The sequence below is a fragment of the Pteropus medius genome, unplaced genomic scaffold (genome assembly GCF_902729225.1).
Source record: "Pteropus medius unplaced genomic scaffold, Ma_sr-lr_union100, whole genome shotgun sequence".
NCBI classification, from domain to species: domain Eukaryota; kingdom Metazoa; phylum Chordata; class Mammalia; order Chiroptera; family Pteropodidae; genus Pteropus; species Pteropus medius.
The window spans coordinates 15,347,337-15,359,701 of record NW_024354503.1 but is presented as its reverse complement, the minus strand read 5'-3'; the positions used below and the strand labels follow the sequence as shown (position 1 = coordinate 15,359,701).

At 48.6% G+C, this 12,365-nt stretch overlaps 1 protein-coding gene across 1 annotated transcript in view; it reads left to right on the top strand.

The window, feature by feature from the left end:
• The window catches only part of PTK7 (protein tyrosine kinase 7 (inactive)), a 57,376-nt gene that overhangs the window by 36,986 nt on the left and 8,025 nt on the right, over nucleotides 1–12,365 (top strand). Inside the window, exons 8-17 of the mRNA XM_039854493.1 lie at nucleotides 2,405–2,538; nucleotides 2,686–2,821; nucleotides 2,980–3,099; nucleotides 4,433–4,582; nucleotides 4,700–4,850; nucleotides 4,949–5,076; nucleotides 6,230–6,433; nucleotides 7,268–7,423; nucleotides 8,024–8,256; nucleotides 9,223–9,303. Coding sequence (XP_039710427.1) covers nucleotides 2,405–2,538; nucleotides 2,686–2,821; nucleotides 2,980–3,099; nucleotides 4,433–4,582; nucleotides 4,700–4,850; nucleotides 4,949–5,076; nucleotides 6,230–6,433; nucleotides 7,268–7,423; nucleotides 8,024–8,256; nucleotides 9,223–9,303 — 1,493 coding nt within the window. The remainder of the gene's footprint in view (nucleotides 1–2,404; nucleotides 2,539–2,685; nucleotides 2,822–2,979; nucleotides 3,100–4,432; nucleotides 4,583–4,699; nucleotides 4,851–4,948; nucleotides 5,077–6,229; nucleotides 6,434–7,267; nucleotides 7,424–8,023; nucleotides 8,257–9,222; nucleotides 9,304–12,365) is intronic.

The following is a 12,365-nucleotide window of genomic DNA, read 5'->3' as shown; positions in this document are numbered from 1 at the left end:
CAAAATGATTTTGAACATGGAAGGGCTTTGAAAATTTGAAGTTCCTATTAAGATGCTGAAACCTCAGAGACCTGTTCACTTGTACTCAGATACCTGGTTCAGGGTGGAACTGCAGCACACAGGTAACCTGTGCTCAGGACACTTCCCCCGGCAACACAGCAGGCAAATACAAGCAGCCAGTTAGCCTTTCTCCATTCCGGGTCTGTGGGTCACGTGTTTCGTTGGGGGTGCTTTAAAAAATTGCAGAATCTGGGACTCCACTTCAGATCTCTTGACCCAGACTCTCTGGGGTTGGAGCCCAGCCAGAGAGTGTTTAACAAGTGCTCCAGGTAATGCTTATGCATGCTGAAGGTGGGGAAGGCTGGCTCTGATCAGTCAGGTACTGCCTGAGCCATGCCCTGTGCCCTGCACTGCACTCTGAGAAGGAAGCCTGTGAAGTTAGAGTGAGTGCATGAGGTGTGGAGGGGTAGGGGCTAGAGTTTGGAGGAGGGAGAGTTTCGTGACTATATTCCATCAATAGATTTATTGAGTGCATTCATTGTGCTAGGCACTGTTCCCAGTCCTGGGAATGCAGCAGTGAACAAAGCAGACAAAAATCCCTCTCCTCGTGGAGCTCATAGTTTAGTAGGACTGACAAAGAAAACAAGAAAAACAGTTGAATGAATGAGTAGATAATTTTAGGTGGCAGTAGAGCCATGAAGAAAAAGAAAATACAGTAAGTGACAGACACAGGAGGGCCTGAGGAAGTTTAGCAAAGACTTCTAGAGGGTGGCATTTGTGCTGATGCCTAAATTAAGGAGGGAGCCATGTTGATAGGCGTTGAGACAGAAATAGGCTTGTATGTTGGAGGGACAGCAGTAGCCTGTGTGGCTTGAGTTGAGTAAGTGATGATGAGTGTAGTTGAGGTTGTCTGAGAGATGGAGACTAGATCACATGGGGCCATGTGAGAATATAGGAAGGACTTTGGCTTTTATTCCAAGTCTGTTAGTTCTCTATTGCTGCATAACAGACGACTCCAAAATGTAATGACTTGAAACAATAGTCATTGTTTCGCTTACGATTCTGTGGTGAAGATTCAACTAGGACGTTTCATCAGCTCCATGTGCTGTTGACTGGGCCTGTGCATATTTGTAATCAGCTGATAGGTCAGCTGGCTGTTCCCTGTTGGCCTCATTCACATGTCTGGCAGTTCATATCACCCAAGTATCTTGGTTCTCTTCCACATCGCTGCTCCAGCAGGCTAGCTCAAGCTTCCTCACGTGGAAGCTGGCTTTAGAGTATGAAAGTAGAAGCTGCAAGGCTTCTTTCTCAAGGCACTGGATCAGGAGTTGCACAGTGTCGCCTCTATTGTTGGACAAGGCAAGCCACTCAGATTCCAGGCAGTAGAGAAACAGAATCTACCTCTTGACGGGAAAGTGGCAACATCATGTTACAGAAAGAAGGAAGGAATGGGAGAACAGTTTACAACATCTTTGTAAACAGTCTGCCACACCGAGTCTGAAGATGAGAAGTCCTTACAGATTTTTGAGTTGGAGAGTAACATTCTGAAAAGATCACTCTGGCTGCTCTGAGAAGACTAGGATGTTAGAGGCAAGAGTCAAAACAGGGAAGCCAGTTAGTAGATGACTGTAATCATCTAAGGGAGAGGATGAAGGGCCTTGAACAGAGGGGTAGCAGTGGAGGTGGGAGGTGGTCAAATTCAGGGTGTGTATTTTAGAGCTAAGGTAGATAGTGTTTGTGTAGAATGAATGTCATGGTGGGGAATATAGAGTGTAGAGAGAAGTCAAGACTATATTTTTGACTTCCGCAGTTGCAGGGTAGTGGCAGTATTTACTGAGATGGGAAAATTGAGATGAGCAGGTTTTAGGAGAAATCAGGTGTTCTCTTTTGCACATCTAAACTTTGAGATGCCCCTTAGATAGCCAGGTAGGGATGCCAGTGGGGAGTTAGAGCTGCAAATCCAAAGCTCACGGGGGAAGTCAGGAGTCAGGGTCTAGGTTTGAGAATTATCCACTCGTGGTGTTGAAGGCCATGGGCCGGATGAGATCATTCAGGGAATGAGGATCTCTGTTCTAAAACAGAACAGAGATCTGAGGCCTGAGTGTTATGGTGTAATAAAAAGAGCAAGGGTTTTGGAGTTACACAGACCAGAATTTTCAGTCATCTTTCTCATGTTATAGCAAATCACCATTACATCTTGGGATTTTTTCATGACCTTTAATTAGGTATTATTCAAAACGTGTTGGCACCGTAGGCCTTCATTAAGGGGTAATTGCTACAGTTAGCACCTGAGCAGACGACGGTTTCTGCACTCAGGACCTAGTTGGGTATTAGAAGTTCTTGGGATTGGATCCTTTGGTTTCACAGACACGTTAATCTCTCTTCACTGTTTCCTCCCCTCCAGCTGTGCCCATGTGGCTGAAGAAGCCCGAAGATAGCCAGCTGGAGGAAGGCAAGCCAGGCTACTTGCACTGTCTGACCCAGGCCACACCGAAACCCACAATCATCTGGTACAGAAACCAGATGCTCATCTCGGAGGTGAGAGTGAGGATTACTGCGGGTGGCGGGTCCCACTGCTCCCCTCTGTGCTGACCTCCATAGTGGTCTTTCCTGAGGCTGCCCCCAGGATGATGTTGGTGAGGGTTCATACTGAGACCTCTCACGATCGTATCTTGTGTGCTGCAGGACTCGCGGTTCGAGGTCTCCAAGAATGGGACCTTGCGCATCAACAGCGTGGAGGTGTATGATGGGACCTGGTACCGCTGTGTGAGCAGCACCCCAGCCGGCAGCATTGAGGCCCAAGCCCGTGTGCAAGTGCTTGGTGAGCTGGCATGCAGGGGGAGAGCACCTTGCCTCATGGGCAGGAGAGTGAATGGGGAAGGAGCAGTAGAGTTCACAGTCTTCAGGTCTGCCCCCAGCCTATTTAGCTGCCTTAGTTCCTCCTCTTTCCACCCACCCATCCTCCCTCTACTGAAACAGAAAAGCTCAAGTTCACACCACCACCCCGGCCACAGCAGTGCATGGAGTTTGACAAGGAGGCCACGGTGCCCTGCTCAGCCACAGGCCGAGAAAAGCCCACTATTAAGTGGATACGAGCAGGTGGGTATCATGTAGGCTTGGGGAGGGGGATGGGCAAGGCCATCCACTGGTCAGATGCATGCATATGTAAGAACCAGCTGAGTGCCCAGCACCATGCCAGGAACTGTGGGGAAAGGCTAGAAATAGAGGGCCAATTTATATATAGTCCAGTTAGGAAGAAAAAAGTCAGACACAAAAGAGGTCAGATTATAGCATTAGGCAATGTATAAAACAACTCAAGACAACCAGTGATTGGATTGGGCCAGACAGTGCTCTAGTGTCCTCCCTTCTCCCTTTTCGAAATAGTCGTCTTTCCCACATAAAAGTAACCTGGGCTCCTTTAGAAAATTTTGGGAGAAAAAGCATAATCCTGCCATCCATCATTTCTGAGTGCGTGCCCTTTTCTTTTCCTATGCATATCTTTTTGTTTTTATAAAGTGATTTCACTTACTGTACTTAATGTACATTTTCACTTATTAAACTTACGTAAGTCATGCTTACTATAAAAAAAGGACATGCAGATAACTGACTTTATATCCTTTTTTACTTAACATCAAGCATTACCCCTATGTTTTTATACATAAACATTGGTTTTGATGATTGCGATAATATTCCAATGATCGCATTCACTATAATTTACTTAAATATTCCCTAAATGTTAGAGATTTGAGTTGCTAACCATTCTTCTCTCCGTTCCTCCCTCCCCTTCTCTCTCTTTCTCTGTCTTTTTATTGCCGTAATAAACATCTTTAAGCCAAAGTTTTTTCTGGATTTGGGTTTATTTCCTTTGGGAAAGATTCCCAGAAATGGAATAATTATGTATAAAAGGGTATGCACAGTTTTACAACCCTTGATGCAGATTGCCAAATTGTTTTTTAAGGGGCTGGACCAGTTTTTACATTCCCATGAACAGTGAGAGTTAGAGAGGAGGGTTGTAGGTTTTGAGGAGGAAGTGAGCTCGTATGCTCGGGTCGTCTGGGAGTTTTCTGTGGAAAGTGGGGCTCAAAATGGATCTGAAGCCTGGGATGGTGACAAAGAGCAGGGAAGGGTTCTGGGACGGAAGAATGACAGGCAGTGAGGATGAGAACAAGACACATTCGAGTCTCAATCAGAAGTCCAGTTTGGCAGAAGTGGAATGTTATATAGGGCAATAGAAGGAGGCAAGACTGACATATTGGAAAAGGAGTAAATAACCAGGTCTCCCAATGCCTGACTCAGGAGTTTGGGCTTTACTTTGTTTGTGGATAGTCGGGAGTGATGACATGTTTTTGATTAGAGATAATGACTGAGGGCATTGCCAGCCAGCCACCCATATAACCCTGATCAATTCTATTTCTCTTTGTTGCCCCTACAGATGGAAGCAGCCTCCCAGAGTGGGTGACAGACAATGCCGGGACCTTGCACTTCTCCAGGGTGACCCGCGATGATGCTGGCAACTACACTTGCATTGCTTCCAATGGGCTGCAAGGCCAGATCCGTGCTCATGTCCAGCTTACAGTGGCAGGTGCGACCATGACAGGGCCCTGGGGCCAGGGCTGGCAGGCCCTGTGGGGCAGCAGCCTGCACCCTGCCAGCCCCATTGCTCACTGCTTCCTGCCCTTGCTGGGCTCTTCCCATCCAGTTTTCATCACCTTCAAGGTGGAGCCTGAGCGCACAACTGTGTACCAGGGGCACACAGCCCTGCTGCGGTGTGAGGCCCAGGGGGACCCCAAGCCACTCATTCAGTGGAAAGGCAAAGACCGCATTCTGGACCCCACCAAGCTGGGACCTAGGTAGGGCCGTCTCCCTCCCACACTTACTCCACCTCTCCTGCAGCCAAGTGTCCCATGAGCAGGTCAGGTGGGCAGCGCTGTGGCTTCTGTCCTGGCAGGATGCACATCTTCCAGAATGGCTCCCTGGTGATCCATGACGTGGCCCCAGAGGACTCAGGCCGTTACACTTGCATCGCGGGCAACAGCTGCAACATCAAGCACACGGAGGCCCCCCTCTACGTCGTGGGTATGGGCCGGGGACAGGAAGTAGTGGGGCCAGGCTGCTTTCTCATCTTTGTACTCATTTGCCCCTTGTACGCAGAAGGCACTTAAGCCATTTTCTTGATGAGGGTGGGTTTCAGCTGTGTCCCCTACGCTGTGCCACGGCACAGTCTCAGTTTTCTTGTTAGAGCTGTCATTTATTTAACATTCTACAGCTGGGGTGTGTATGCATGTTGTGCATGGGGGTATGCTTGTCCTATAATACTTTCTCTCAGGTCTCCTGCAGCAGCCACATGTCTCCCTGGGCAGGGAGGGGATCAGGTCAGGACACATCAAGATATGTTCCTTTGTCTTAGAGGCCCAGAGAGGATGATGTGTTGGGTAAAAGGCCCTAACTAAGGTCAGGGACTTGTGGTTTCAGTCTGGACTCTCCTGCTAATCAGCTGCGGCCCTTACAGATAGGTGTTATTTCCTCTCCAGGGCTGTTTCTGCAACTGTAAGATGGGAGGCATATAAATGAGAAGTTCTCAAAGCTTTTTTGGTTCAGCAGCAGAACTGTTTTTCTAGACAAAGTATGATGTGGGACTTTAACTGGATAACAGTGAAGTGACAGGCCCCTTAATTGGAGCCATTGAATGTGTGTAGGAGTTGGGGGATCCTATATCATCTGCCTTTGAGCCTCTTTTTGTCGGTTCCCCTAACTTTCTCCTTGAGACCCTAGGCCATTGAAAGCCTCTAGGCTAGAAGACCCTTTCTACACATATGTTTCTTGAAGAACCTGCTCTGATCTGGACAATATCTGAGATTCTAAACTAGAAGTTCCCAGATGCTTCTCTGCAGGGCCTGACTCATGGTATCAAGTCACTTAGGAAGCTTGTTAGCAGTCAGTGTGGGTTTGTGGTGGCGCCCCGACAGGTATGGTTTGCATGCGTGTCCCAGCCAACTTGGGAATCACCGGCCTCAACTCCTTCAGCGCTCACCACGACCTCAGTGAGGCCTGAGGACCTGGCCCTTGTTAAAGCCAGCGACAACGGTGACCCTCCCCAGGTCTCTCTGGCTTGGTCAGGCTATCAAGAGTCTGGGAAGTTGTCATGAGTCAGGTGTGGAGGGGCTGGTAGAGAAGTAAGGCTGGGTTTGCTTCACAGGCTCTTGCCTAGACCTCTCTCTGTCTCTCTCAGACAAGCCTATGCTGGAGGAGTCAGAGGGCCCAGGCAGTCCGCCCCCTTACAAGATGATCCAGACCATCGGGTTGTCGGTGGGCGCCGCCGTGGCCTACATCATTGCCGTGCTGGGCCTCATGTTTTACTGCAAGAAGCGCTGCAAGGCCAAGCGGCTTCAGAAGCAGCCTGAGGGCGAGGAGCCAGAGATGGAGTGCCTTAATGGTGAGGGGCCTACTGCAGGAGGGTGGTGTTGCGATGTGCCGGTGCTGAGCGCCCTCCTGCGGCCATGGTGGAGAGCGCTGCGGCTCTGGAGGAAGCGGACGGGTTGCACAGGGCTGGGTTTTGGAGCTTAGGCCAGAGCAGAGCTGACCCATCCCCAGCTGGGAGCCTGGAGTTGGCAGATTCCCAGGGCCTTGGCTTCGGAGCAATCTGGCTTAAGACTTCCTCATTGTAGCCTCTTGGGCCAGCTTCCTATGTTTCTCTGCCTTCTCTTCCCTGTAGCACTAAGCCATGGATATAATTAGTGTATGTATTCATGTTTCTGTTGCACATCTTGTCTCTACCCATTTGTTTTTGAGTTTGTTCCCTGAAGGGTAATCTGCTTGTTTCCCTCCTCTTACTCTCCTCTCCTTCAACTGGGAGCTCCCTAGGGGCATTGCTTGGTCTCCCCTACAAGCTGAGGTGTTCAGGAGCAAGACCTGGGCCTCCCTTGTGATTTCCCATTTGTGCCTATTTAGGGCTTTACACAAACAAGGCCCTATGAAAGCAAAAACCCTTATGTCTATATGGTGTCCAGGGATCAGTTATTCAGATGAAACTCATACAGTTTGTTCCGTTCCAGAGGTTGTAATCAGCTATATCAATAAGTGGTCATACCGTAAAGGATGCCTGTCACCTTCTCCCCCAGCCCCATGGGTTCATCAGTTGGATTGGCTCTTTTGTGTGGAACACGGGGATTGGACTCATTGGTGAAAGTGGGGTGTTGAGGGAGGTTTCGCTGGTGGCTTGAGTGTCAGGTTTCTTCTTGACGCTCTTCTTTTGCCCCCTTCGTCCCAGGCGGGCCTTTGCAGAATGGGCAGCCCTCAGCAGAGATCCAAGAGGAAGTGGCCTTGACCAGCTTGGGCTCTTGCCCTGCAGCCACCAACAAACGCCACAGCACATGTGACAAGATGCACTTCCCAAGGGCCAGCCTGCAGGCCATCACCACACTGGGTATGTTGCCTTGGCCACTGATTCTGTCTTGAGGCTACGTTAGGGCTCTTGGCTCTGAAGCCTCAAACCTAGAACCTTAGAGGTGGAGGGGAGCACGGGCACCAGTGTGTCCTCAGTTCTTGTCGTTCACACCTCACCTCCACAGCTTTTGTCATTCCCGGGTGTTATTGACTTAATGTTTTCTTTAGATTGACTCCTTTTTTAAAAAGTGAAACTTTCATTAGCTGTGTTCTAGAAAAAAATGTGAGAAAATAGAGGTTCATGCTAGTTAAATTTTTTTCTGAACATACATTAAAACATAACTATTAAGACATGTTTATGATGAGCCACCTAAAATTCTCATACAAACCACCCTTTGGAAAACCCTGAATAGTAATCCCCCCCACATTGTTTCTTTTTTTACTGTTGTGGACTTGAAGCATAGGGCAGGAGGGGGAGGGGTTTGTTCACGGTCACACAGCAGAACTAGGCCTCTGCCCAGTCCAGGTGATGAGGAGCAGCAAAGTCCCTACTGTGTGATAGAAGCAAGGCACCTCCCCAAGTCAGGGGCTCCCTTTGCTTGGGTGTAGGCAGCTGACTGACTCAGACCTGTATCCACAGGGAAGAGTGAGTTTGGAGAGGTATTCCTGGCAAAGGCGCAGGGCGTGGAGGAGGGAGTGGCAGAGACCCTGGTGCTTGTGAAGAGCCTGCAGAGCCGGGACGAGCAACAGCAGCTGGACTTCCGCAGGGAGTTTGAGATGTTCGGGAAGCTGAACCATGCCAATGTGGTGCGGCTCCTGGGGCTGTGTCGTGAGGCTGAGCCCCATTACATGGTGCTGGAGTATGTGGACCTGGTATGCTGCTGGCAGGGGACCTGGGGGTCTTGGGCAGGCAGTGCCCTAATGGGTTGTGGGTGAGCGGGGTGGGGGACACCTTGGAAACTTTGTCTCATGTGGTCTCAGCCAAAAGCTTGGCCTGCCTGCTATTGCCACCTTGTGATGCTCAGCTTCCTCCCCTCCCCACAATTCTCCAACACCTGCTTCTCCTTGACCAGCACCCTGCCTTTCCTGTCTGCCCGCCTTGTATCTGGGGATTGGTCCCAAGTACTTCCTGGCTTCTCACTCTGCACACTACATGGATGCCTTTCAGGTCTTCCCTAACTTTGGTTTGTCATTTTTATTTTTTCCCCAGCGCTAGTCATGCCTTAAGAATCAACTTATCAGAACCTGGCTTTTCTTCCTTCCTGTACCATGTGAGGCACCAGTCTTAGCCTAGTAACCAGCCTTCTCTTTCCACCTCAGTGGTCATGCCCAGATCTGCCCCTTGCTCTTCATTCCCTGACTGACCTGGGCCTAATCCCCTTGGTCTTCAAACCACTGCTGCTTATCAAATCCGGTGCAGGAAGGGGAGGAGTAATCTTTAATCTTCTCATTAGAAGTGCTTATTAGTGCTTTGTGTATATATTTACTGCTGGAGTTCCCCCTGTTTATGTCTGTTAGATAATAAACCCCTGGAGAGCAGGAGTCAATAGGGGGTGCTGTGTTTTCCTCTTGGCATCTGCCTTGTCTGGAGGCTCCCTTGAGGGTAGTTACGACTGTCTTCTTTTTCTGACTAAGAGAGCTCCTAGGAGGCATCGCATATGTATCTTTTAATTCCCATTGGACTTTCTCCACAGGCGGGGCCTCCACGCTGGGGTGGGCACTGAGATCAGGGTTTCTCGCCATTTGCTAGGCAGACACCCTGGGAGCACCTGTATGGTTTGATGCTTTGGACAGAATGGCTGGGCTCTGACCTGACAGAAACTTTGGCTTTTTCTTCAGGGAGACCTCAAACAGTTCCTGAGGATTTCCAAGAGCAAGGATGAAAAATTGAAGTCCCAGCCCCTCAGCACTAAGCAGAAGGTGAGGACAGGGAGGGAGAGGTCCTCAAGGGTGGGCCAGGAGCGAGGGCAGTCATCGTAACAGATGCCACCGATTGAGTGCTCCCTGTGGGCCTGTGGTAAGTACTTCGCATATGTTATCTCAGTGATTGCAATTATGTGTCACAATTCTTAATGTGTCACTATTTTGTGGATGAACAAATTGAAGTCTAAGAGGTTAAGTGACTTGTCCCAGAGCATACAACCCAAAAGAGGCTTTCTGTTGCCATGTTGTCTTCATGTTGAAGAGTTGCTCTTAGCCCTTGCTACTGGAGCAGGACATAATGTGCTCCCTGCAGGGAGCATTGAGGATGAACAGCAAGGAGTACTTATCTGGAAGAGCAGCAAGCAGCCTGAGCATTTTGGGTTCTCCTGGGCTGACTGTGGCCCTGAGCTTGTTTCTTCTGAGCGTGGAAGGCTCTTCTGTGAATGGGCTGCCCATGTTTCACTCACTGTGGTTTTCACACTTTCACTCTCACTTGTGCTGTAGGCTGTGTAGCCTTTCCTTCCTGTTCTCCTCCTGCCTTCTGTACAGAGGGTTGCTCTGGGCATAGAGTCCTGGCTAGAGCCCCATGGTAGAGCAGGCCTCGGATGAAACAGTAAAGAAGGCAAAGCTTGCCTACTCCCTCCTGCCACATCAGATGATACTTTCTGTGGCCCAGCTCTTCCTGCCCACAAACTCCTCCCCTCCCCTCTGAAATGGATCTGCCTCCTTCCACAGTGACTGGGCAGTTTGCTCTCAAGCTGATAGTGAAGTCACCTCATAAATCAATCATAGCTCAGGGCAGGTAGGCAGATACTGCTAGAGCCCTCCTAGGTCACCATTCCTTTGCCTTGTAGGCTGACTCAGGTCACAGACTCAGGGCAGAGTAGAAAGGTGTGGCCTGTGAGTGGGACTCTGGCTGCTCCTGATCTCTCTGGGGAAGTGGCTCTGTGCCCTTCAGGCTGGCCTCCTCTCATTACAGGTGAATTTACTAAGACCCAGACAGGGCAAGTGACCTGGCCCCAGGTCACCCAGAGCTGGCCTCTTGATCTTAAGTCCCTACTGCCATCTCTGAGAAGCCCCAGGAAAGGACATGCTACTTTAGCTCCATGGGTTGTCAAGACCCCAGAGCTCACAAATCAGGACACGCATGGAGCCAGCTAATCTTTACTGAGCCAGGCATGGCCCTAAGGGCCTTTGGTGAGACAAAATTGAAACTGTCAGGCATCCACGGAGCACTTAGTGTCTGGTGGGGGAGCTTAGGTAAATTAGGATGTACATGCCATACATACTTCAGGTGCAACACGGAAAGTAAGTGAGAGACATAAATTAAGAGGTGTGGAAGACATCCGCTTCCTTTTGGTGGACAGACATTGTGATCAACAAATATTCCCTGGTAGAAAAAGTCATTTGAGGTCAGTTCTCAAGGGCAGGAAGTAGTTGAATAGCAGGAAGGGGATGGATTCAGGAGAGAGGGAAGTCAAGGTAAGTTTCTGTGGCTGAGACAGGGACATAGGCTGACAGAAAGTCAGTTACCTCCATCACATGACCTGAGGAACTATTTGGCTGAAAGTCATCACCACCTTTACTAAAGATCTCTCCTATACTTTTTTGTCAGAACATCTTAAATTTCGTGGGAGAGCTTCAATAAGTTAGATTCCATACTCTCCAAGGACAATATTCTGCATCAAATGCAAAGGAGGGGGGAAATTGCTTAAATGGAATGTGGATTTCTGGACCATACCTCACTGAGGCTGAGGGAATCAGAATTTCTGAGAATAGGGTCTGAGTACCTGCATTTTTAAAATAACTTTTCTAGCTGATTCCTAAGCTCATTAAAGTTCAAGGAGTCCTTGTGTAGAACAGTGGTTTTGAAATATTTTTTGATTAGAATCGCCTATAAGAAATATATTTTACATCATGCATATACACTCACAACAACTAAAATTAAACTTTCACAATACTATATTTGATGCACTGGATATTTCCTATCCTTTTTTTTTTTAACCCACAAAATTGTTTTTGAGACCTACGTGGGTCTCAGTGGCTTGAAAACTACTACTTTTTGAGGACAAATTAAAATTATTGGGAAATATATATTAAAACTGGTAGATACTTTCTTGTGCTAATAATTTAATGAGCTACTGTGTTCCTATGGGTCCTGGGGGAATAGAAGGAGGTAGAATTAAGTTTTTAAAGGGAGTTGAAGTAGTAGACAGGGTGCTCCTTGGCCAGTTAGAGCTGGAATGACGATAATGTGGGTGGGCTGGGGGAACCCCAGGAGGATTTCAGGATAGCAATAGGATAGTGATAGAAATCAAAGACATGGGCCCTGGGTGCTGGCATAATTGTAGTTAATGCTTTTTAGAGTAACTGATAAGATGATGGATATTTTGAAGTCTGAGAACTGTAACCTATGATTGTTCTATGGATCATCTGTGAGCTGATGAGAGGATGAGAAGCAGGGTCAGCTTAGCACACATCCGGTGGACAGCGCTTCATGCAGTTAGATACTGTGACGGGACCCAGAATGCCTGTTGTGAGAAGAGTGCAGTAGTGAGTTAGTGGAACTTGGGCAAGCCCTTCGAGTGTTAAAGTTGGAAAGGAAGGGGTGGGTCAGGTCTTTATAACAGTATTCACAAATAACCCTGTGGCCACCTGATGGCGTCTTGCCCAGCAGTAAGGAAACACTCAATTGGCTTGGGTCTAACAGAATTCCCTTTTACTATCCTCACTTAGCCAGTATTGCTAGAAGCGCTGCCTCTCTTAAAAGATAGCAAGTTAGTCACCATGCCAAGTTCACTCTGTTCTGTTTTCCTTGACTAGCAGCAGATTGAGAGCAGATGGATGGGATGGCAAGTCTGATGAGGTCACATTACAAAATCCTTTGCCCCTAACAGATGACCCAGCAAGGCTGGACAATGCCTTGGTGTTTTGAAGCCTGAAGTAGAGTCTGTCCATTTATGATGACCACGTCAGTGGTCGGTCATCTGGCCCTTTTACCACCAGTGATACTTGGGGCATTCTAAAAATGGCAGTCTGGGGACTGTTTGGGGAGCATG